This window comes from Anolis carolinensis, chromosome 2, assembly GCF_035594765.1.
Source record: "Anolis carolinensis isolate JA03-04 chromosome 2, rAnoCar3.1.pri, whole genome shotgun sequence".
NCBI classification, from domain to species: Eukaryota; Metazoa; Chordata; class Lepidosauria; order Squamata; family Dactyloidae; genus Anolis; species Anolis carolinensis.
In genome coordinates this window covers 70,423,771-70,449,653 of record NC_085842.1, presented here as the reverse complement: position 1 = coordinate 70,449,653, position 25,883 = coordinate 70,423,771, and the positions used below count along the sequence as shown (strand labels likewise).

The following is a 25,883-nucleotide window of genomic DNA, read 5'->3' as shown; positions in this document are numbered from 1 at the left end:
ATTTGTATGTTGGATGTTTGTAACTTGTGGGCTGCCTGTATTTGCAATGGGGAAAGGCTGCATTATCTTCCATCAACATTCTGTCATTCATCAGAGGCTCTTTGTCAATGCAAAAAATAGAAAATGAACAACACAAAAACTTGGCAGTGGCAATGACTGGCCCTGGCTAATTTAAATGGGGAACATTTCTAACTCTCCTTAATGGCAAGTAATCAAATGCACAGTAAGATCAGGCAAAACAGCTCCAAGAGACCAGCTCTCCCTTCTCCCTTTGCTCCAACACAAAGAGCACAGCTTGGCTCCAGTACTAATAGCATGACAGCCCTGTCACATAAGAAGCCAGAGAAGAGTTAAGGCTACTTTTCTTTGATAACACCCAGTAATTTGTACTAAAGAAAAAAAGGCTAAGTCCAATTTGCTAGGCCACTTCAATTTCACAGAAATAGCAAGATTTAAGGGTTCGTTTTTCAGTTTCCCAGAACATTTTCTGATTATAAATGCTATGCTCGCTAAAAATCCAACTAAGAGCTTTTCTAAATCATACAAAAGTTTAAAGAAGAAAATAGCAGTTTGGATGAAATAATAATAAAGACAGATAGATGTTAGACAAAAAGACAGAAGTAATCACCCTTCCTCAACATTTTGTCTTCATCTGAATCTAAGGGGAATATTTCAAAAAGCAAATGAAGAAAGCTTTATAATGGCAGTTGTGTCACCACCTGTTGTGAACTTAATATCTTTTACATTTGCCATCTTTTTTTTAAGCTATGTTCGCTTGGCATGCAACTGTACTAATCGCTGTTTGACTGCGTCCTTTCTCCCTTTTCTAATTTTCTGGCACCATCAAAACTTTACAGGCATAATTTCCCAGCCATTGCTTGCCACAAAATGCCTTTCCCCAGAAGTTCAAAGTTAACTTGTGACTACACACCAGCTGATATTTGTAAAACAGTTGAGCAGCACCACATGAGCAATCCAGTATGTTTACTAAAATTAGCGATTATCCTTAGGGTTCTGACAACCATCAAGGGCAGTATTGCATCTTATGCTTTTCCTCAAATTAGAGCTGGATATACAGTAGAGTCTCACTTATCCAACATAAATGGGCCGGCAGAATGTTGGATAAGCAAATATGTTGGATAATAAGGAGGCATTAAGGAAAAGCCTATTCAACATCAAATTAGGTTATGATTTTACAAATTAAGCACCAAAGCATCATGTTATACAACAAATATGACAGAAAAAGTAGTTCAATACGCAGTAATGCTATGTAGGAATTACTGTATTTATGAATTTAGCACCAAAATATCATGATGTATTGAAAACATTGACTACAAAAACGCGCTGGATAATCCAGAACGTTGGATAAGCGAGTGTTGGATAAGTGAGACTCTACTGTATTACATAGAGCTGGATATATTACATCTTTCAGTACCACCACTATTACAGTATTGCTTAGTGAGGACACGAGACAGAGCTGTTCCCATCCTCTGGAATGTTCTTCTGCAGCTTTTGACGATGGGCAAAGACATCCCAAGCTAGCTTTTGAGCATCTGAGTAGACAATCTTTTAACAGAGATATTTTATTTTTAAACTTGTGTTGGTTTTTTAAAATGTTGTATAGTGTTTATATGGTTTTAATTGTGTTTTACATTTTTATTGTGAATGTTTAATTAAAATTGGTTTTCTAAGCCAACTTGGTTCCCACTCTGGGAGAAAGGTGTCATTCTATGCACTAAATTAAAAAAAAATCAAAATCTTACTCCACCTGTCAAAACAGAGGTGGGCAACTATGCAAGAGGAAGGGAGATAATTCCTGCAGGCCATGCCTGTCCTTTTCCATGTACCTGAAATGACACTTCAGCAATTCCACCCCAACCCATCTACAGCTAAAACCCACATTTTTTCCATTGAGGGTTTGTTCAAGGCTTATACATAAAAAAGCAATCAACCACATCTCTAATACTGACAGTTTTGGGTAAATCTAGAATTGGGCCCTTTTTAAAAAACTAGAAGGATTGAAGGGCTTTGAGGAACTGTCAAGAAAAAGCAGGGCTCAAGAAGACACTCTGGCTAAATTTACCAAGCTTAAATTATCTTGGTTTGGTAGAATTGCATTAATAAAAATGAAAATATTACCCAAAATAAATTTTTTGTTTAGAATGCTACCTATCAAAATCTCAACTGGTGAAATTACAAATTGGCAGAATATGATAAATACCTTTTGTAATGGGAATAAAAGGGCTAGAATCAATAAGGAAAAATGGTATAAAATACAAAAGAATGGAGGTCTGGGAATACCAAACTTAAAACTGTACTATATGGCAAATCAATTAAGGTATATTATTGAAGGGATTATAGGACAAGAGGATTTAGAATGGTTAGAAGAAGAGAGTAAAGATATAGATATGAAATTAGAAAATATTTTCTTCATAGGGAAAACCAGGAATTCGGAGAAGAAATGGTATAATAAAATAGGGAACCCCTTTTTAAAAAATATATTAGAAATTTGGGCCAAGTATGAAGAAAAACTAATACCACCAATCTCCCCATTAACACCGGTGTTAATTACAAAAAAATTCCCAATGAATCTTAAAAGGGAGTTAGAAAGAACATTTAAAGAAAAGGGAATGATGAAATTAAAGGATTGGGAATCAAAAATGAAAAATCTAGGGGAAATAAGGAATCAACTATCAGGGAGTATTGGGTGGTATAAAGTTCTACAATTGGAAAGATGGGCAAGGGAAATAAGAAAGAAATATAAGGGAGATAGAGAACTTACAAAATTTGAGAAGATGATTAGTCAAAGGGGGGGAAGGGAAGGAAAAGAAAGAACCAAAGGTATAACAAGTGATATTTACAAATTGCTAATAGATAAAGAGCAGGAGCAGGATCACCTTAAAGAAATGTGGGAGTTAGATTGCAATAAGGAAATACACCCTCAAATTTGGAAAGAAATGTGGAATATGCGTATATTAAAAAAAATGTCTATAAGAATAAAAGAGAATTATTATAAAGTGGTTTGGAGATGGTACCTCACACCAATTAGATTAAATCAAATTGATAAGAAATACTCTAAGCAGTGCTGGAGGGGCTGCCAGGAAAATGGTACATATATACATATGTGGTGGTCCTGTAAATATGTTCAGAAATTTTGGGAGAACGTTTTTAAAGAAATAAAGGGAATCACCAAAATAGAAATAATAGGAAGGCCTGAAATAGCACTGTTGTCATTTATGGATAATATTCAAGTATCAAAAGAGTTAAAGGAACTAATCGCCAACTTGCTAACAGAAGCAAGATTGTTAATAGCCAAAAAATGGAAAGGTAGTGAGGAGTGCCAATTGGAAGAATGGTATAAGGAGGTTTGGGATATTGCGATAAATGATAAATTGACATGTAAGATTAAAATTAAAAGAGGGATATTAAAAAAGGATGATTTTGGGAAGATATGGGGAAAATTTATAGAGTTTGTATATGTAGAAGGTAAGGGGGAAAAACCTGTAAAAGAAACAATGGAATTTTGGAAATAAATATTGTAACTGGCTGGTCTGGGGTGAAGGGATAGCACTAGGTGAGGGGTAATAAAAGGTAAATAATATGAGTATGTAATATAGAGAGTGAAAATACTATATGAGCTTGATATATATAACTCTGTATTGCAAATTTGTTTAAGAATGTATAAGTTTCAAGTATAAATAAATAAAAATTAAAAAAGGGTAAAAAAAAAAAGAAGTCCACGGGCTATTTCCCTACTCTGTACTAAAATTACGCAATCGTACACACTGCTATGAGATTTAAGCACTGAGTCAGAGCTTGGTGTATTTCGAGACAACTCTTGAGCTAGCAATTTTCCATTCCTAAGGAGATTACCCATTTACCCTGCAGTTTCATTAGAGACAGTCCACCTTTAAGGACTGAGTGTTTCAGTAGGCCACGTAAGTGTTCCCATGACATGCAAAAAGCGAGCAGAATTAACAGGGCATTACTACCTGCAGGTAATAAGGTTTTCAGTTTTAGAAGGCAGTGCATTTTACTCAAATAACATCTACTGATTAGGTATTCAGCTCTAATGAGTTCCTCCAGAATCCAGAAACACAATTTCCATTGGAGTGTTGTGTGGTTTACAGGCTGTATGGCCATGTTCTAGAAGCATTTTCTCTCTGACATTTTGTCTGCATCTGTGGCTGGCATCTACAGAGGATCCTCTAAAGATGCCAGCCACAGATGCAGGTGAAACGTCAGGAAAAAATACTGCTAGAACATGGCCATACCGCCTGGAAACCACACAACACTCCAGTGAGTCTGGCCATAAAAGCTTTCAACAATACAATTTCCTTTTTTTGGCATCTATTAGGCAAACTCTGGTTCAAGTCAAATAGTATTAGTATTACCTTGAACCACTGTCTGCACTTTCAGTTTTACATTATTGTTAGATTATTTAATTTTGATGTTTTCATAGCTTTTCCAGGATAATAATAATAATAATAATAATAATAATAATAATAACTTAATTTTTATATCTCGCCCCATCTCCCTGGAGGGACTCGAATAGCAAGACCCTAACCACAGGAAGTCAAAAGTTTGGTTACAGATGTCAGTCAGAACAATGCTTAAATATCTTATTCAACCAAATTATCTTTCTTAAAAGCTATTGCTACAAAAACAGCAGGAAATTCTCTGTGACCAACACACTGTGAAAATATAAGAGTATATATAGTACTTTCCTTTGTAATCAAGTATTGCTTTCTCTTGGAATTAATTACCACAGTTGCTAACCATGGAACAAGACAAATGAAGTTATGCAGGAATATTTCAGAGAGGAAAATTTCCTCATATGTCTGGATCCTCAAATACTTTGCCTAGGCATTAGTGGTAAAACTGATAGCTAAATTAAAAGCAGGGCTTTCTTCAGATGGGACCTACATTACTCATTTCCTCATTTTTGTTTGCTTTTGTTACAAGAAGCAATTGCATTTTATTGCAATTCTTCAAAGCATTTAGGGAAATAGGCCTTAGTATTTTTAAAACTTTAGATTTATTACTAAATTGGAGAGGGGAATCATTTCTAAAGTATTTCTAAAATATCGTTAGGCTTCTGTATCTATAACAAATTTTCATTATCCCTCCCTCCCTCACCACCCCCTTTGGGGAAAGAGCAGGGATCTTCCCTCCACTCCGGCCTCACCATCCTCCTCAGGGCCTTTTGGGGGAACCAAACCCAGTCCTTTTGGGGGAGAAACAGCATCCACAATGGAGACCTGGATCCACTTACTTACTAGACTTAAATAATTCAGACAAAAGTTATAGATCAGTGTTTTGAATCTTAAGTTTTTTGCATGGCCGCCCCATGCGTTTTTAAATAGCACATCATATGTACGAATCTTAAGAAATAGATCAGAGAAACTAGGTAGTTACAAACGAAGTCTTGAACAGCCCTAATAGTTATAATTTTAATATAGCTGTGTTCAGGAGCAGCTTCTAGACTGAAAAGCAGATTGTACAAAATAAATAAAGTAATGCCTATGTATAGTCCCAAATGTATCTAATTGAAGACAAGTCTACCATGTAAGTAGTCACGAGTTTTCAATTAATTAGAACATGGTTTCATAGCTATTTTTCAGGCATTATATCATCACATAAGACACCTAACCTCTCGCAGTTCCTGGGCCACAGAATTCAAGCGTTCATTTTCAGACTGTGTGTTGGCAAGGACGTTCTTCATTTGCTTCAGTTCCATCTGCAATTCCATGACTTTTTTCATGTAGTATTCTTCTTTTGTGGCAGACTCCTGAATCAAGGTCTCTTCCCTGCTCTCTCCATCTGCTGCGACTTTCTTGTGGTTGGTGTGAGCCTGGCCAAAAGCCTAGAAAAGAAGCCAAATTTTCTATTAAACATCTCCATTTAAAATCTGTTTAATAAAATGAACCAGTTCATCAAGGATATACTGGTTAACAGGCTGAGAAACTTAGCAACAGTTCAGCCTCTGCATGTGGTAGTGTACCTTATATTTTACTTATTATTGCAAGATATCAGACCACACTTTGTATTAATACTATGTTAAATCACATATTTAGGAGAAAATAACTTAACAGAAGGTTACAAATTTAGAGGATTTATAATATTTGCATTGTAAACAGAAAATAGTGGAACTTTTTCACTAACTTCCTACCTCTCATTTCAATTAACAAGAGGCAAACAAATATAATGAAGGGCATTTTTAAAAGTTAAAATAGTGCAGACAATAAAACCACTGCAATTTTTACAAGTTTGGACACTGGAAGTTCTCCCATATTAATCTGATATTACTATATTTTACAAAAAATCCTTCCTTAGAATATATCCCCTTTTTATTCCACAATAAGTGGAGCCTCCGATGGCATAGAGGATTAAAGCCTTGTAACTTGAAGGTTGGGTTGCTGACCTGAAGGCTGCCAGGTTCGAATCCCACCCGGGGAGAGCGCGGATGAGCTCCCTCTATCAACTCCAACTCCATGCGGGGACATGAGAGAAGCCTCCCACAAGGATGTTAAAAACATCAAAACATCCGGGCGTCCCCTGGGCAACGTCCCTGCAGACGGCCAATTCTCTCACACCAGAAGCGACTCAGGTTGCTCTTGACATGAAAATAAAAATTTCACAATAGTTTGTAAAATTATGTATAAGAGAGTCAAAAAAGTGTAGAGGTTTGAGCACTGGACGACAACTCTGCAGACCAGCATTTAAATCATCACTAAGTCATGGGAAACTATTGGGTAACCTTGGGTAAATGACATTCAGTCCACCCCTCATCCCCTCAATGTAATAGATTTACCTTAGGATCACTGTAAATTGAAAATTACTTTAAGATACCCAACAACAAAATTCAGGTGCAGAGTTTGGCAACGATCTAACCAGTCACATATCACTAATATCATAGCTATCCAAGGGAAATCATACATGGACAAATACACAAAATTAAGAGAACAGTGAAATGCACACCTCACTAGGGGCAGGTCTACATAAGCACTAAATTCAAGTGAGGATGTGGAGTAAAAAAATCCAGTTCCATAGCGAAGAGCCGACACAATTGCCCCATGAACTGGTTTGAGGCTGGGATAGTGACCACTGTATCCAATGATTGCAGAACTCAGAAATGTTTTATTTTTTCCCCCCATTCCACTGAGCATATCCATCTGCATTCGTGCTGGACTGTGGCAGGGGCACAGGAAAAATGTTTTTAAAGGAGCAGAAAGCAAGAGTTCCCAAGGGAATGATGGGGTTTCCTCTCCTGGAGGAGTGATTAACCTTCCAGTCAGTTGTGCTTCAGGTTTTTTAAAAGTGCATCAGCTGACCTGACAAGGACTCCACATTTTTTTCTGTCTCAGATTCGAGCCCTGCATGGAACATACTCTGATCAACTGCAGTAGATTTCTTTGACTTACTCTGGAGTTTCTGATGAATTCTTTTAATGTGCTGTTTCTAGTTTAATGCATGCTACTACATACATTGGGGGTGTATGTTTGGTGGACACTCCACCCCCTAGCCAACTTCAAACTGAATTATATGGCCTGTGAAGAACTACCCTTAGAGTAATGAAGTGTAAAATGACAACATCAGCATCTGACCATAGATGGTCTGCGCCCCTATTGTATTACTTTTGACAGAATGTCCCAACAGATTAGCAGTTTCATCCATAATCAAGTCCAAGAGGCAAACCCTCCATTAAATATAGATGGGTTCCCACTTCCAGTCTGTATGTAAAGTCCTGGGGCCACAGCCAGGCAGACTGCTGCACAGTCAGGTGCCCTACTATTACTCTTTAATCAAGAGGAAAGAGCTTAGAAGACACCAGAAGTGGACTGACAGTAATGTAACCCAGTAGGGTTGTCAGGAAAATCAGCAGGACAGCAGAAAGACAAAGAATGACAGCTCTGTTCTCAGAGTAAAGGGAATGTCTTCCTTCCCCCTGCACCCTCCAGGCAGAAAGAAATGCAGAACTTCAAGTGACATAATTATCTAGACAAATCTCATTGGGTTTGTTATGCAATGATTTCATCTCATTCACTAAAGTGACATGCCTGCAAGCACAGTGAATAAGCCTTTGAGGTGCAACAATATCAGAAACACCAGCAAGCTAGAAACAAGGTTGTTTTTTTATTTTAATGCATAAAAACCATTTTGCAGAAGTTGAAGAGAATTTACCCTGTGAGTTCCTTCCCCCTCAAAAACAGCAATTTTTGCAATGCAAATTCACACTATTTCCTAAAGCAGTACTCAAGCAAAATATAGAGGCTCCTCTAAAATTTAGGAAAGTGATTTAGGGACAGTAAACATTTACAATGGTCTGTATCAACACTGAGTCATTGCTCTTATTAAATTATGCAAGTATTTATGGGATTAATTGTCTCCACCTGGTATGAAAGTATAACTTTGACGAATGCCACTCTGCTTAAAGAGAGTTTAATCTGCTCTGCACATATATGGCTTCTGGATATGTCATATGGCTTCTTTGCAACTTAAGAGGAAGAAAGGGAGGGAAAGTAATACTGTTCTGCTCATCAGAAACATTTTCTTGAGTGTTCCTTTTCAAAAATGCTTCTTTGTCTCCATATCCTTCTCTTATATTTAGAGAAACTGCCACCTTGTATTTGTACAGTTGTTCTGGAAGAAAGAATTGTATTTCCATTACGTATTACACTGAGAGAAACTTGGGGGGAGAAGTGACTGGAAGGAAATGTACCTAGTTACAAATACTAACAGGAGAAGGAAGAATATGGAGACTTCAGGGGATTGTGAGGAAAACTTGTCTGCCTTGATCTACTTGAAGATCTACTCATCATCAAATTCCTTACTGGAACTCAGAGGACTCCTGCCAGAATCACCACCCACTCCAATTGTTTTTACTTTAACAAAAAAAATCAAAATCCTCCCTGTAGCCACTTTTGCCCTATTTGTATTGTTTTAAGCCCAGGAGGGGATTCTCCACCAAGGTACAGTTGGCCTCAACTTTAACAGGTTCAATTTCTGCTGATCTGATTGTTTATAACTTTGTGCCAGTTGCTTAAATAGCAACTGTCAGAGCTAGAAAAATCCCACAGGGCTGGGCCGGCACCTGCCCATTCCTCTTACTCTCCTTCTCTCTGTCTCCTCTCCCACCAACAGCCCCACACCATGCCTCCCTTTCCTGCCTTGGCATCAGGACTTCTTCATCTCACTCCAAGACTGCCTCTGCCAGACTTCTGTCACCTCGGCAGGTCTCCAAGCCCCTCCACCTCATAGGACAGGATGCAATTTTTACAGAAGCTCATGACATCTGGGTGACAGGGAGGTCTGACAATGATGGTCTTAGAGCAAGAAGGCCCTATGGTGCCAGTACTGAAAAGAGAGACATGGGCTTGGGCTACTGATGCGCCAACACCACTGCCAGTCTGTCCTGATGCGGCTTCTGCAAACATCACCTTTTGTCCTCAGAGGCACAAGGGCTTAGAGACAGGCAAAGGTGGCAGGAATGCAGGAGAATTGGCTTCAGAGTGAGGTGGAGATATTATGGTGTCAAGACAAGAAAGGGAATTGCATGCTATGATTGTTGGTGAAAAAGAAGTCTGTAGCATGCATGTTGCCGGGGAACTGGGACATGAAGATATTTATAGTTTGTCCACTTTTGCAGGGATTCTACATTCTTAATCTTTAGGAAAGTTAAGGGCCTACTTCACTTGCATTCCAATGCCTTCTAAGACAGAAATGGGTCTTTTGAATTAATTGATTTTATTCCAGATGGCAGTTTCTCTAAATACACATTTTACAGAACAAAAAAAACCCTGCTAACACAAATGCTGTGCTTTCAGTCAAGTCAAAGGCAAATCAGCCTCTCCTTCTTCTCCAAACAAACCTCCTTATAAAATCATCGGTCATGTTTTCTATCTGCCATCTATATTGCCCTCCTTCAACCTATATCTGTCATCACTGGAGGAAATTTATTTCCAACATGCAAGAAGTAGGCCTCAGTATTTCATTACTTAGAGTATGAGGTAGGAGACATCTACTGATACACTAATTATTGAATAAAGGAGGACTAGAACATATGACTGTTTACTCCATCTTGTATTCGAGGCAGTAATGTATTACTCTTATCAGATCAAATCCATTTGCAGATAAGCAAATCAAAGAAACCACAGACAGATATCCATTGAGGAAATTCTGGACAGGTTCACAAAGCAGCCCCAAGGGAAATTAAAAAGCGTCACATTTCAGACAGAAAGTAAAACGCCATCTGTGCAAGTTGCTGTCAAATGAGTTTCAGCTGTACAAAGCTGCTTATAAGCCTAATACCCAAGACCTCTATAAATGTTAAAGGGGGGCAGGGGGAGGCAAGCTTCTCCTCAGCAGACCAGCTTTTTCTTTTTCTCCCCAAAAGATCTACAATTATTTTTTGTAATAGGGCCAAATATATAAACTACCATGTGGAAAACAAAGCTTCAAATTAAATAACAACTTCAAATTAAATAACAAAGCAACTTACAATACATCGTGTACACGTCTACTGACAACAAAACCCCAATAAATTCAACTGGGCGTATTCCCAGCTAATTGGACATAAGAGTTCCACTTTTATTGTGGCTTATTTCTTACATGTATCTGTTAGAAATGATAGGTCTGACCAGTATGCCCATGCTGTGATAAAGAGCAGCATATATACAAAGTGCAACTGGCGCAGCACAAGCTAATTTTGAATCCTTGGTTTAATTTCAAATGCACTTCAATGCTCTAACAAAAGCTGGAACCAGCTTATCTGAAGGATTGCTTCACACCATTACTCAATTTCTGCTCTAATAACTTTAAACTCTTGTCATCAGCACTACAGTTATTAGGGAAAAGTAGATGGGGATTTAAAATCTTGGCCTCCAAATTGTGGAATAGCCTTCAAAGGAAGACTTTCAAAGACTCCCTTCCAACATTGTTTACTCTTAAAACCATTCTATTTGTATCATGTTTTAATAATGCCCCTTATTTTCCTGTTCAGTTTATACTGTTTATATTTTTCTGTGATATTATTTCTATTTGCAAACTACCTTGAGCTTAGGAAAGCTGTTTGATAGAGGTTTGGGCCACTGGTCCATCTATGATCACTATGCAATAACAGCCACCTTACTTCTCATTATTTGAAGAAAGGTGGACAAATAAAGGAATTGATCAGTTGGGCTGCCATATCCACAGATCCATGTATTCAACCATCCATGGCTTGAAATAATTATTTCCCCTTTTTAAAAAATCAGAAAGTAAACCTTGGTTTTACCATTTTCATATAAGAGACCTAATTTTACTCCACTACTGCGGATAGTGAGACTTGAGCATCCATGGATTTTGGTATCCACAAGGAACCAAACCCCAACATACACCAAGAACCCCCTGTATATACTTGCCAACTTGCATCCAAGACCAATTAGTTAGCAGTTTTCATGGTTGATTTTTTCAATATGAAATATGTTCCACAGCCTCTTTCAATGGAAAAAATAAGCTAATTTATAAAACCAGCAACTTCTGTACGTGCTAATTTTTCAAAGTGGTTCCAGACGATTGAATGAACAATTTCTAACATTTAGCACAGGATATGAAGGATGTGGGCAAGTTGGAATGGCTTAGCAGAAGGCTGGTAAGAGGTATGGAGAACAAAACATATGGGGAAAGGTTGAGGGATCTGGGCATGGTCAACTTGGGAAAGAAAAGACAGAAGGGGTGACACAACTGCACTCTTTAAGTACCTCAAGGCCTGTTCTCTGCTGCCCCAGAGAACAGATGGCTAATTTTTGAATGAACATTAGGATGAACTTTTTGGCAGGAAGAACAGTTTGGAAATGGAACCAATTGCCTCAAAGGGTGGTAGGGTCTCCTCATTTAGAGGACTTCAACAAAGGCTTAGCTAGCTACCTAATAAGGACGCTTTAGCTGGATATCCTACATTGATCAGGAGATTGGACAAGGTGGCCCCTTCCAACTCTATAGTTTTATTATTTTACTAGCTGTGCCTGGCCACGCGTTGCTGTGGCTTAGTCTGGTGGTGTTGGTCAGTCTACATTAGTTTGTATTTATGCTGTGACCTCCACCTTCTTTATACTCACATTAGTAGTAGTATTTGAAGTCTGTTACCTTCTTCAATTTTTGTGTTGATTGATAATTGGTTGAGATCCCTGTTCTCTTTGGTTTGTTGTTAGTTGTAATGTCTGTTTCTGCTGAGTGTGGTTTATATTTTTATTGTGGTACAAAAGTCCTTTTTTTGTTTTGCCTGTGTAGGTGTTTATTATTATTGTTGTTGTTGTGGTCATGAAGGTTGGATAAGTTAGATGCTACTGTATTGTTTTTTGGAGGCCCAGTGTAGCACTGACTGGCCTCTCAGCCTCAGTGCCTGGCTGTTTCTTGCCTGTGATGGTGTTGATTCTCGTTGTTGTTGTTGTTGTCATTGTTATTATTGTAATTGTTTTTTTGGAGGCCAAGTGTGAATGTAGTGATTGGGGAGGTGGATGAGTTGTGTTGTCAAATTTTGTATTTGTTATAGTCACAATGCGGGAGAAAAGGCTTTTGTGTTGTGTTGTCAAGTTTTGTGTTTCTGGGGCGTTTAGTTGTGTTGTTATAGTCATGATGCGTTGTTGTGAGTTTTGTGGGTCCGGATTGTGGTTTTGTGTTGTGGTTGTGTTCTTACAACTGGGAGGCAAGGCTTTTGCGTTGTGTTGTCAAATTTTGTATTTCTGGGGCGTTTAGTTGTGTTATAGTCACGATGCGTTGTTGTGAATTTTGTGGGTCCAGATTGTGGTTTTGTGGTGTGGTTGTGTTGTTACAACCAGGAGGCAAGGCTTTTGCGTTGTGTTGTCAAGTTTTATATTTCTGGGGTGTTTAGTTGTGTACCAAGTTTTGTATTTCTGGGGTGTTTAGTTGTGTTGTTATAGTCACGATGCGTTGTTGTGAGTTTTATGGGTCCGGATTGTGGTTTTGTGGTGTGGTTGTGTTGTTACAACCTGGAGGGAAGGCTTTTGCGTTGTGTTGCCAAGTTTTGTATTTCTGGGGCGTTTAGTTTTGTTGTTATAGTCACAATGCGTTGTTGTGAGTTTTGTGGGTCCTGTGTGGTTTTGTGGTGTGGTTGTGTTGTTACAACTGGGAGGCAAGGCTTTTGCATTGTGTCGCCAAGTTTTGTATTTCTGGGGTGTTTAGTTGTGTTGTTATCGCATGATGCGTTGTTGTGAGTTTTGTGGGTCCGGATTGTGGTTTTGTGGTGTGGTTGTGTTGTTGTAACCTGGAGGCAAGCCTTTTGCATTGTGTTGCCAAATTTCGTATTTCTGGGATGTTTAGTTTTGTTGTTATAGTCACTGCGCAAACAACTTTATCATTTTATATATATAGATTATTCTACTTTCAGAACAAATCTTTGATCTCCAATTACTTAACATTAAAGATGCTTGAAGTATTACCACAATTTCCCCGGGGAAAAATATTTTTGCCACAAATGTCTATGCTTAAGAGACACAGAACATTACAGCATATAAAATGCATAGCTTTCCCAAAGTGTAAATATAAATTGCCTCATGCTGTAAAATACACACAAACATACATTGTGAACGAAAAAATGTTATAATTTGACAGGCAATAAGGTTTTTTTGCTTTTGTATTTTTACACTCTTTAAAGCATACCCAGTCACATTTCTAAAAAATCTAGCTATATGGAAAATGCCTCTATTATGTTTTGTCTAATTTAAGAAATCTAGTTGTCTTTGTTGTGAAATAAATGTATAGATCTAAAGGCTTTGTACCTTGTGTGTGGCTACTTGGGAGTCTCAGTTTCTAAACTGTCATACTGACTGAAATTCTGCCACTCCATTTAATCCCATAAATCATACACTAATCATAAGCAGAGTTTTGTCTCATTTGTATCAACCCATTTGAAAATGTGTAAAGAACAGTTGCCATGACAAAGCCAGCTCCCTCATGCCTTCCACCAACCAGTCCTTTCCAATGTGGCCTATGGCCATCTCACATTTCTCACTGCAATTTTACCAAACAGATGGTTTTAATTTTTCTTGCAGTTTCTGATTCTTTGAACAACAAGGAAGATTTACAGTCTCTGTTTTTTCACCGATTTATGCAACTGTAATGTCTGTTGGCTCTTGTTTCCTGTCATATTCACTATACACAAAAAATAAAGTTCTGGTCAGCTGCATTGGTATCATTATTGAGTACAAAATGATAGTATGAGTGCATATATATGTTCGTTTGTGTGCGTGTGCGCACACACACACACACACAGAAGATGTGAACAAAAATGTGTGTTACAAATTAGAATTGAATCTCTATATCGGTAACAAAAACCCACATAATGTAAGAGGGTTTGCCTTACTGAAGGAGCCATCATGGGGATTCGTTTTAGCACCGAATTATGACTCTGGGAGACCAGAGTCTGAATATTCACTCAGCCATGGAAACTCCTTAGGTGAGTCTCACTCTTTTGGCCTTAGAAGAAAGCAAGGTCAACCCCCCTCCAAAGAAATCATGCCCCCCCTCCCCAAAAAAACCCTCAACCCTCTGGGATAGGGCTGTCTTAGAATCATCTTTATTTGGAAATAACAGTACATAAAGAACAAGTTTTACAGTGTCATGCTGCCTACTTCCTAAAGGTATCCAAACCCTGCCCTATATCCAAGTCCTGACACACATCAGACACTGTTTTATATTGACTAGGCAAGACCTTGCAGAGAGATGGAACTGAGGAGAAAGACATGTATTTCTCCTCATGTGTCCACCTGAGGGTGGGAGACCGGGACAGATTAGGGATTCTGTTAGTGTACCGACCACCCCGCTGCACTACAGTCTCCCTGCCTGAGCTAGCTGAGGTGGTCTCGGGCCTGGCGTTGGAGTCCCGGCGGCTCATAGTGCTGGGGGACTTCAATGTCCATGCCGAGACTAACCTTTCAGGTGCGACTCAGGACTTCATGGCCACCATGGCAACCATGGGGCTGTCCCAACTCGTATCTGATCCCACCCACAGTGTGGGACACACACTAGACCTGGTCTTCTGTCAGGGATGGGAGGAAGGTGGCGGTGTGGAGGAGCTCACCATCGCTCCTTTGCCATGGACCGACCATCACCTGATCAGGTTTAGACTTACTGCGCCCCCCAACCTCTGCAGGGGTGGTGGACCTAAAATGGTCCGCCCCAGGAGACTTATGGATCCAGAAGGATTCCTGACGGCTCTTGGGGAATTTCCCGCCTCCTCGGCAGGTGATCCTGTTGATGCTCTGGTCTCTCTCTGGAATGGAGAGATGACTAGGGCAATAGACACGATCGCTCCAGAGCGTCCCCTCTCAAGTAACCGAGCTAAACCAGCTCCTTGGTTTACTGAGGAGCTGGCAGCGATGAAGCGAAAGAAGAGGGAACTAGAGTGCGTGTGGCGATCAGAGTATAACGAGTCAGACCGAACACGGCTAGGCTCCTATCTTAGGGCATATGCCGCGGCAATCAAAGCTGCAAGGAGAGTCCACCTTGCGGCCAACATTGCGTCCGCACAGAACCGTCCGGCGGCGCTGTTCCGTGTCATCAGAGGGTTGTTAACTCCCACCAATCAAGGTGGGAGCCCTGATAACTCGGCAGCCCGCTGTGAAGCATTTGCTCGGTTCTTTGCAGACAAAGTTGCTCTGATCCGTTCCGACTTTGACACCATATTAACGGCAGTCTCTGAGGATGTAACGAGTGCACCTGCTTGTCCAGTTTTGTTGGATTCATTTCAATTGGTTGAGCTCGAGGATGTGGACAAGATCCTTGGAGAGGCGAGACCGACCACATGCATCCTGGACCCCTGCCCATCCTGGCTGGTGAGAGAAGCCAGAGGGGGTTTGGCCGAGTGGGTGAAGGTGGTGGTGAATGCCTCCCTTCGGGAGGGCAAATTTCCAGCGAGCCTAAAAATGGCTGTGATCAAGCCGCTGTTGAAAAAGCCATCATTGGATCCCACTCAATTCGGAAACTTTCGGCCTATTTCCAATCTCCCCTATTTGGGCAAGGTCTTGGAACATGTAGTTGCTTCGCAGCTCCAGGGATTCTTGGTTGACACTGATTTTCTGGATCCGGCACAGTCTGGCTTCAGGCCGGGACATGGTACCGAGACAGCCTTGGTCGCCTTAGTCGATGATCTTCGCCGGGAACTGGACAGGGGGAGTGTGTCCCTGCTGGTTCTGCTGGACCTCTCAGCGGCCTTCGATACCATCGATCACGGTATCCTTCTGGGACGCCTTGCGGGAATGGGACTTGGAGGTACTGTCCTGCAGTGGCTCCACTCATTCCTGGAGGGTCGGTCCCAGATGGTGTCATTGGGGGATGCCTGCTCGGCCCCACAACCGTTGACTTGTGGGGTCCCGCAGGGCTCTGTATTATCTCCCATGTTGTTTAACATCTACATGAAGCCGCTGGGAGAGATCATCAGGAGTTTCCGGGTCCGGTGTCATCTGTACGCAGATGATGTCCAGCTCTGTCACTCCTTCCCACCTGTCACTAAGGAGGCTGTTCAGGTCCTGAACCGGTGTCTGGCCGCTGTGTCGGACTGGATGAGGGCTAACAAATTGAAATTGAATCCAGACAAGACAGAGGTCCTCCTGGTCAGTCGGAAGGCCGAACAGGGTATAGGGTTACAGCCTGTGCTGGATGGGGTCACACTCTCCCTGAAGGCGCAGGTGCGCAGTCTGGGGGTGATCCTGGACTCATCGTTGAGCCTGGAGCCCCAGGTCTCAGCGGTGGCCGGGGGAGCCTTCGCACAATTAAAACTTGTGCGCCAGCTGCAACCGTACCTTGGGAAGCCAGACTTGGCCACTGTGGTCCACGCCCTTGTTACATCCCGTTTAGACTACTGCAACGCACTCTACGTGGGGCTGCCTTTGAAGACTGTTCGGAAGCTTCAGTTAGTCCAACGGGAGGCTGCCAGGTTAATAACTGGAGCGGCGTACAGGGAGTGTACCACTCCTCTGTTACGTCAGCTCCACTGGCTGCCGATTAGCTACCGAGCACAATTCAAGGTGCTGGCTTTAGCCTATAAAGCTCTAAACGGTTCCGGCCCAGCTTATCTGTCCGAACGTGTCTCCCGCTATGACCCACCTCGAAGCTTAAGATTGTCGGATGAGGCCCTGCTCGCGGTCCCGTCTGCCTCACAGGTGCGGCTGGCGGGGACGAGAGACAGGGCCTTTTCAGTAGTGGCTCCCCGCCTATGGAACGCCCTCCCCATTGAAATCAGGCAGGCTCCCTCCCTCCTATCCTTCCGTAGGAAGGTAAAAACTTGTTTGTGGGGCCAGGCTTTCAAATAAGAATCAGCAGCATTAATTACTATTATGTATGCTGGAACTCAATTGACAGACCCAGTCTTTTAAACTTGTACACGCCTATCTATATTTTATAAATGCATTTTATGAATGTTTATGTAAGTTAATTTTTAACTGATTTATAGTGTATTGTACTGTTTTTATATGTCTGTTTTATTGTAAGCCGCCCTGAGTCCCCTGTTGGGTGAGAAGGGCGGGATATAAATATTGTAATAAAATAAATAAATAAATAAAATATTTCCACTGAGGCATTTCGAGAACACCAACAGGCCAGTTACAAAAGCCTTCATCATTTTCTTTTTTCAAGATTTTTACTAATATTTTGCATTTTGCTAATGTGCACTGGTATTGAAATTTTAGTGCATTATTCAATAACTTTAGGGAATTGTTAGGCTGGAATCTTTCAAATATTTCAGTTTCTTGTATTGTCGAAGGCTTTCAAGGTCGGAATCACTGGAATGTTGTGTGGTTTCCGCGCTATATGGCCGTGGTCTAGCAGGATTTTCTCCTGACGTTTCACCTGCATGTGTCTGGCATCTTCAGAACATCTGATGGTGCAGTTGCTGTTTCTTTCCAGTAAATAAAATTAAAAACTTGTGGGTTGGAATCTTTGCATGTTAATTTAACATGGGACATGTGTCCAACATGTTTAAACACTACAGCAATGAAGAATATTTTGGAAGTTTAACTGGAATGATGTTGATTAATAGTGTTCTTTTAAAAAATTCTTATCTCTTATTAAGCTTATTTTAATCATATTCCTGGCACAGCAATTAAGGTCTAATGATGAATACTTTATGCATCCTGCTGTGACACTGATGTCACTGATATGTTTCTTGACAGGACTATTATTCAGTTGGAGCTTGAAATATGCAGATATCTTTCCTCCATTATACTTTGTGTCAAGGAAAATCCTCAGATTAAATTCAGACTATCACCATCAAGCAATGACAGGTGACACATCCTCCCTCCTGGGCGAGTAATATCTTTTATGCTCGACGTATGCTTTCCTTTTTCACAAAGATAAAACCATTCCCCATCAACACTTTCATTAAAAACTTATTAATTCCCCAGGGCATTAAGCACAAATAGAAACCATGTTTACTAATGAAAGGAAATGTACCTCCACCTCCATTGTCCCCTTTAGGGTAACACCCAATGCTGTTAATGTTTCAAAAAGCAATCAGGACTGAGCCTGCTTAGCTTCCAGAATCAGTCAGGATCTGATGCATTTTGGTTATTTAGACTCTTAACAATACATGCCAGCTGATTAATTAGTTTTAAAAGAAATACTTTTTCACACTGCTGTCAGAACATAAAGACCAATTTTTATCATTGAAGTAATGTCTGTTTGTGTACACGTGTCTATTTTACTATCAGATATCAAGACTGAAGCAAGAGTTCACCTTATATTTTGCACTTACCTCATAACCAGTTTAATAGCACCACAGAAAGAAGGAATATTTGGCGGGGAGTTGTTATTATCATTAAAAGACAAATATGTAATCCTTATGCATCATACAGTTGAGAGCATGGAAGCAAAAGTGTGATTTCAAATGACAAACCCAAGGCAATATTCAAACACTGATTCATTGGTAAATTCTGGTGAATGTTCAATACAATGAACTTGATGTCCTAGTGCAGGAAGTATGCCACAGATGTGGTGTTCTATTCCAGTCATGATTTCCATAACTGGAATGTAATAACTGGCGGATATGATCTGTTCAAAAGAATACAGTAGGCTCTAAGTTAACTGGCACCCATGGGGATCAGTACTGTAGATACCGGTTAGATTTAGTTTTGGGTTGTTTGAGGGTTACTATTAAAAACAGATCTAACTAATACTATATTATACTATATCATTAACTCTGTATCTACTTGATATTAATAGTGAAATACAGGAATTAAAAAATAAAACTTAATGTAACATTTCTGCTAAAAACTGATTTAATTTTAAGTATTATTTCTTTAATTTTTGGCAGTTATTTGAGAGCTCTGATTGCTTGAGTTCTGGTTAGTTGAGAGCACTTGGAGAAGAAAAGTACTGAGAACAGCATTAAATGTCAAGATCAAATTAACTTGTGACTGCACTGAAATCAAAGAAGTAGGTTTACCATATTAGAGAGAGAGGTGATATCATTAGGTCATTTGGGTTTGCTGTGCTTTTTTTTGGCATTGCACCAGACCTGAATAAAGCAAGCCTCAGACAGTCAGGCTGCTCTTAAATTTAATCCCTAGGGTTTGTTGTGGTGTGGACATCTGTCCACAAGCAACCTCCCTGAAGCTATCCATTTTGTTCATGGTCTATTCATCAAGCAATCCAGGCCAATTTTAACAGAAATAACACATAGCCACCTGATCCCTACTATTATACTTATCATTACAATAATTAAGGGTTTATCTCATATACTAAAAAGAATGGCTAGAACCCTCACCAAACACTTTAGAATCATACTTATGTAGTTGGAGGAGATCAGAAGGGCCATTGAGTCCAACCCCGTTCTGCCATGCTGGAACACATCAAACACTTGTAACAGATGTGCTTTAAAAGTCTCTGTTTAAAAATCTCCGAAGAGTGGCTCTGTGGCTGCATATTCTACTGTCCACCTTGCAATGCAATGCCATAAAAAAAACTTTCAAGACTACACCGGTATAGCTTTAACTTGTGTGTGATGACATCTCATGACACAGAAAATGGAATATGCAAGCTGCAGTAAACGTAAGTTGTGATTGTAGTCCTTTCCATTTTAGCTATCTAAATAATGTCAGAATATTGCTAAAATGTACAGAAAAGCTATAAGACAATGGACAAACACCCTAATGAGCGGAACCATTTCATATTAGCCTTCTTTGTCTCTCATTCTTTCTTACTCAGGTGACTCTCTTTCTGCCACACATAATACACACTTGTGTAGGTGCTGACAGCAGATATCCCCTACTTCAAAGAATCTAACGCCAAATCAAAAGCTGGAGATCTGAGACACTATTTGATGGCTGTTTCATCTGAACAGAACACACACCTTGACAGCTTTAGAGATTTCTTGCTTCGAGTAATTCCAGCACGCTTCCCCACCCCCAACCCAGGACAATTCTTTCCTAATGGCTAAACAACAGACGTGCTGTTAAGGCTAGCCGTGCTCCCAGCACCTCCGAGGCTGGAAGGCTTTATTTGCCAACACAATCCCACAGACAGCAGGCAGGCACGTGACTGGCCCGGCCCGGCCCTGCAAACAGATTTGCCAGCAAATGGGTCAGGCTGTCAGGCATAATGCAAGGCAGTCTCCACATGATTTGTTAAGGTTAAACCAGACAATACTGCTCCTGGCCAAGCAGACCTTTTTTTTAAAAGCCTGAAAAATTTCTTGGGGGGGGGGGGTGTTGAACCCCTAACCCCCCGTCTTGGCTACAGCCCTGAACACCCCCCCCCCCCCCCGTTTTCCAAGACTTTGGGAAATTTATTTTCATATTGTTGCATGTATTGGCCAGTTTGCTTTATATTGCATTTTTTATATAACTTCTTTTAGATTTGTATCATTTAGTTTTGTATTTTATTATAACTCTTTTTCCTCTGAGTGCGTAAGTATATACAGTCAGCCCTCTGTAATTACTGTTTTCAAGGGCACAAGACACCCGTGAAAATGAAAAATCACAAATAAAGATATTACTATTGGAAAAGTCTTGGTTTTCCACAGAATCACATTGGAGGATTACTAGATTGGATTACTAGAGAGGTGTTTCGATAGAAATCACTAGCTCCTCCATCATGACTGGAAGAAGTTACCTTGCACAAGGAATGGGAATAGCCACTTTAAATGCATGGAATACTATAGCAGCACTGGCCCAGAATTGAACATCTCAGGACAAGTTTGTAGCAGAAATGTGAATGACAGAGGTACTCAAAGGTATGCACATTTACAGACACATATATGAGAAAGAGAAGGAGTCAGGTTCTACCACTTTCAGCACCACACACTTCATTTTCACATGTTCTTTCTAGATGCTCAAGGAAGGTTACAAAGTGTTTTCCGTCTCCTCATGCAAACTAAGATAAAAGTCATTTATTTAAATAATGCTGTGAATGTCAGTATAATAGAATGCACGTTCCTTTTTAATACACAACTGTGGACGTGCAGCAGTAAGTTAAGACGTCATCCAGTTTTTGAAGTTGGTGCCAAAGCCTGCAGACGTAATCCTGAGTAACATATTCTCACATGAGAGAACAAAAGATTCAGTGAGGCAAGCTTATTGGAAGAGGCCACAGAGGCAGTGGTTTCCTCTCCTGGCTTGAAAAGAAATAAGGATTTCGCTGTAGCACTGCCTAAAGCCATGCAGGATATTTTGTGAACCTGCCTTTGGCCAACACAAACATTACAGAAAAACTGCCTTTGGTAACTTGTCTACTTTATCAGCTATTTAAACAAACAAACTTAAAAACTAAATGATTAATTAATGATGCCTAGGGCAGAAGGTGACATAGCCAAATCCAGCCATCACAACTCACACTTTTGGGAGAGCCCAGGTAACTAAAAATCAGTAAAATATCCTTCTATAGGACTCATGAAAAAACACAAGTTAAATATCCTACCACAGGGTAGGTATTCATGAATTTGTACCATGCTACAATCCTATGCTGGTTCAAGGATTCAGGCGGGATGAAATAAGTACTAACACCAATACAAATGTTGCAGTAAGGTAGGGGAGGCAAGTACTTATCATACAAATAGCGGTCAAGCCAGATAAAGAACTTTGTCTGCACCTACAGGTCTAAACAAGGAAAGGGAAACTAACATAAATAGACCAGACTGTCCTCCAGACTGTTCAATTCCTCCAAAAGAGAAGATTCAGGCTTGAAATTACCAAATTGTAATTGGTGAAAATTCAAAATTCAGGTCTCTTTATGTGAGAAAAAAGTGATAATTTTGGCAATATAGACATCTATGTGTTTCCAGAAACAGATTTCAAAATCCAAGATGTGTTATTTGTGTTTCCTAATACAGACCCTAAAATACTGGGTGTGGGTTTTGTTTTAGTTTTAGTAGGGCTTCATTTTTTGGAGGGTTCCTGCCATTTAAATTATTTTATTATTATTAAAAATATTATTAATATTATTAGCTAACAAAATTCTTTCTAATACAAAGTCAACATTTCCTCCAGAAATGTAGCAATTCAGAATCTGTTACCACAACAGATTAACAATACTGGTTATGCCTTTTTATTTGCTTGTTTTGAATAACCTTAATCTCATCCCCAGATGTAACACTCCAATAGTCAGAAGGATTTCAACTGGTTATAGAGGATGATATTGCTATAGGGTCAAAGACTGGTCAACAGTGTGATGACATGCACCTCTGCAAACAGAAGACTAATCTGGGGTTGGCACAGTAACGTCCAAGAGAAGAATCATCCCAAGCTGTTAAATCAGGCTTTAGTGTACGCCTTGCAAATGTATCGTCTAATCACTCATGATCACTGGTTAAAAATACACCATCTGAATATTTCACCTAGACAAGGCCCTCAGAATGACTTGAGAGAGAGAAGGGAATTCAGTTACCAAATGAGTATTTATTTATTTATTTAGCGACAATTTATATCCCGCCCTTCTCACCCCGAAGGGGACTCAGGGTGGCTTACAAGTTATATATACATACAATATATTACATTATTAGTATAGCACAATATAAGCACTACATAAGCATTATATATTATTATATTGTACTATACGATTATATTGTAATATGATTAGTAATATTACATGTAATTTGGTGCTAAATTCATAAATACAGTAATTATAACATAACATTACTGCATATCGAACTGCTTTTTATTTATTTATTTATTTACAGCATTTATATTCCGCCCTTCTCACCCCGAACGGGACTCAGGGTGGATCACATTACACATACAGGCAAACATTCAATGCCTTTTAACACAGAACAAAGACAAGACAAATAAAGGCTCTGAGCGGGCCTCGAACTCATGACCTCCTGGTCAGAGTGATTCATTGCAGTTAATTGCAGCTGGTGTGATGCCTCATGGGCCTTGTAGTCCTGCTCCTAGTGCCATCGTGACAGATGAAGACGAAAACATGGGGTTTTCACCGGTTCAACAAGAGCCGGAATCTTTCCAGCTGCCGGATGTTGATGTTTTCGCCCAAGAACCCAGTAAAACAGACCTTGGGCATTCCTCACCCCCGTTCCCTAGGAGACAGTCCTATTCTGCAGACAGGGGAGTGAGAGAACAGACTCGCAGGAGCTTACGGATTGCAGCTAAACAACAGGCTGATTAGCCATGCTTCCCTTGGGAAATTCTAAGGAGTTTCACATCTGGACAAAGTTGGGTTTCGTTTCCCGTTCTCTAGGGAAAGAGGTCGTTGGCGGGAAAACGACCCCAATATAGGTGCCTGGCACGTTAGAATTGTTGCGGAGTCAACAGAGCAGCTCCAGGAGCAACTTCGTGGTTCCAGCCTTGTGTGGACTTCGCAAAGTCCGCAACCCCAGTTCCTTGCTTTCTGGATCAAGTATTCAAGATTTGTCTAGCTTTGTTTTTAGCCATGGACCTTGTTCTTAGAATCTCTGTTTCGCCTTGTTCCTAGTCACAGACCTTGTTTAATTATTCAAGTTTGTTTCCAGCCTTGTTCTCAAGCTACCTTGGACTTCAAAGACTCTGGGCATTTTCCCCACACTATTGCTTGGCAATAGTGTGTGTTTCGGTTATTGGATTAAAAACTTTGAACTCTAATATCATTTATTGGACAATACCTTTTTGGACTATATTTGACCTCATTTGATAGGTCTGCTTCTGAACTATATTCTTCACTTGTTTTTATTACTTTTATATATTTACTTAATAAAGATATTAGATAGATATTGGTCTCTGCATCTGGTTCTTGGTGCTCCGTTGCCACGGGCGTGACAGCTGGCTTGCTCTCCCGCCTGCGCCACAGCCCGGGCCCAACAAATTTCTGTCAAATTTGTTGTATGGTGTTGTATGATGTTTTGGTGTTTAATTAGTAAAATCATAACCTAATTTGATGTTCAATAGGCTTTTCCTTAATCCCTCCTTATTATCCAAGATATTCGCTTATCCAAGCTTCTGCCGGCCCGTTTATGTTGGATAAGTGAGACTCTACTGTATATTTATAATCTTATATTATTTGCTTAAAACTGGATTATATGAGGCCCCTTCTACACAGCTGTATAAAATGTACACTGAAGTGAATTATATGGCAGTGTGGAGTCAAGATAATCCAGTTCAAAGCAGATAATATAAGATTATAAATGGGTTATATAGCTGTGTGGAAGGGCCTTGAGTCTACACTGCCATATAGTGCAGTTAAAATCAGATAATCTGTATTTTATAGGCAGTGTGGAAGAGGCCTAAGTGAGGCCTAACTCTGCCTGTCCCCTGGGCTGAGTGGGTTGCTAGGAGACCAAGTGGGCGGAGCTTAGCCTTCTAACTGGCAGCAATTGGATAAAAACAATTATTCCTCTCCCTCTAATTAGGACTTTGTTTTTCTTTTCTTTTTGTTGTCGGAACCTAGGGGCAGGGCCCCGCCTTCTTCATTCTGGTCCAGAATGGCAGTTATTCCTTGGGAGGGTGGGGTTCCCATCTGATGATACAGGAGACATGTATATACCTTATCCAAAATGCTTGGGACCATAAGTGCCTTGAAGTTCAGATTTTTTTAAAATACGCATACACTATTTGCATATATGTACATATATGTACATCTTGCAGATGGGACCCATGTCTAAATACAAAATTAATTTTTGTTTCATATACACCTTACACATATAACCCAAAAGTAATTATATACACAGGATTTTAAATTATTTATTTATTTTTTATTTATTTCCAACATTTATATCCCACCCTTCTCACCTGAAGGGACTCAGGGCGGCTTACACAATTGGCAACAATTCGATGCCAACGCATTATTTTGTTCATGATACAAAGTTTGCATACACTGAACCATCAGAAAACAAAAGTATCATTATCTAAGGCACCCGTAAAGATGATTTTGGATTTCAGAATTCTGAATAAGGGATGCTTAACCTATATTATATTTATCTTAATTAAGTAAAACAAAATGGTACAAGTAACTAAAGAAATTTATTGTCTAGTCTAATGACTACTTGTTGAAAGTAAAGGTGAGCTGTGCTCAGTAGAGTTAGGTATGTACAGGATAAATGAAAACTGCTTTTAAGTATTTATGCACAAAATTGTCTGTCAAATACTAAAATGTTTATCAACAGTCAAATATGGTACAGTTAACATTAACCCCATGAAAAAAAGGTACAGTGGGCCCTTGATATCCACTGAGATATAGTTCTAGGGCTCTCAAGAATACCAAAATCCAAGGATGCTCAAGTCCTCCTATATACAGATACATAGTAAAGGAGTCTCACTTATTAAAACTGCAAAATCAAAGTATGGTTTTTGGTTGTTTAATGAAATCTTTACAAGCTATTGATGGTTGAAGCCATGGATAAAAGGGCTGACTTTATTTCTGATCAAAGGATGTGTCTAGCAGTTGTTCTTCTCTTTTCCTGTATTTGG

General features: G+C 39.8%; 2 protein-coding genes across 4 annotated transcripts in view; one reads left to right on the top strand and one right to left on the bottom strand.

The window, feature by feature from the left end:
* bicd2 (BICD cargo adaptor 2) overlaps positions 1–25,883 on the bottom strand; it is a 130,841-nt gene that overhangs the window by 44,581 nt on the left and 60,377 nt on the right. For all 3 annotated transcript variants that reach the window (XM_062969936.1, XM_062969937.1, XM_062969938.1), the window contains exon 2: positions 5,654–5,866. In XM_062969936.1, coding sequence (XP_062826006.1) covers positions 5,654–5,866 — 213 coding nt within the window. The remainder of the gene's footprint in view (positions 1–5,653; positions 5,867–25,883) is intronic.
* LOC134296055 (uncharacterized) overlaps positions 1–25,883 on the top strand; it is a 435,533-nt gene that overhangs the window by 379,425 nt on the left and 30,225 nt on the right. The window lies entirely within an intron of this gene.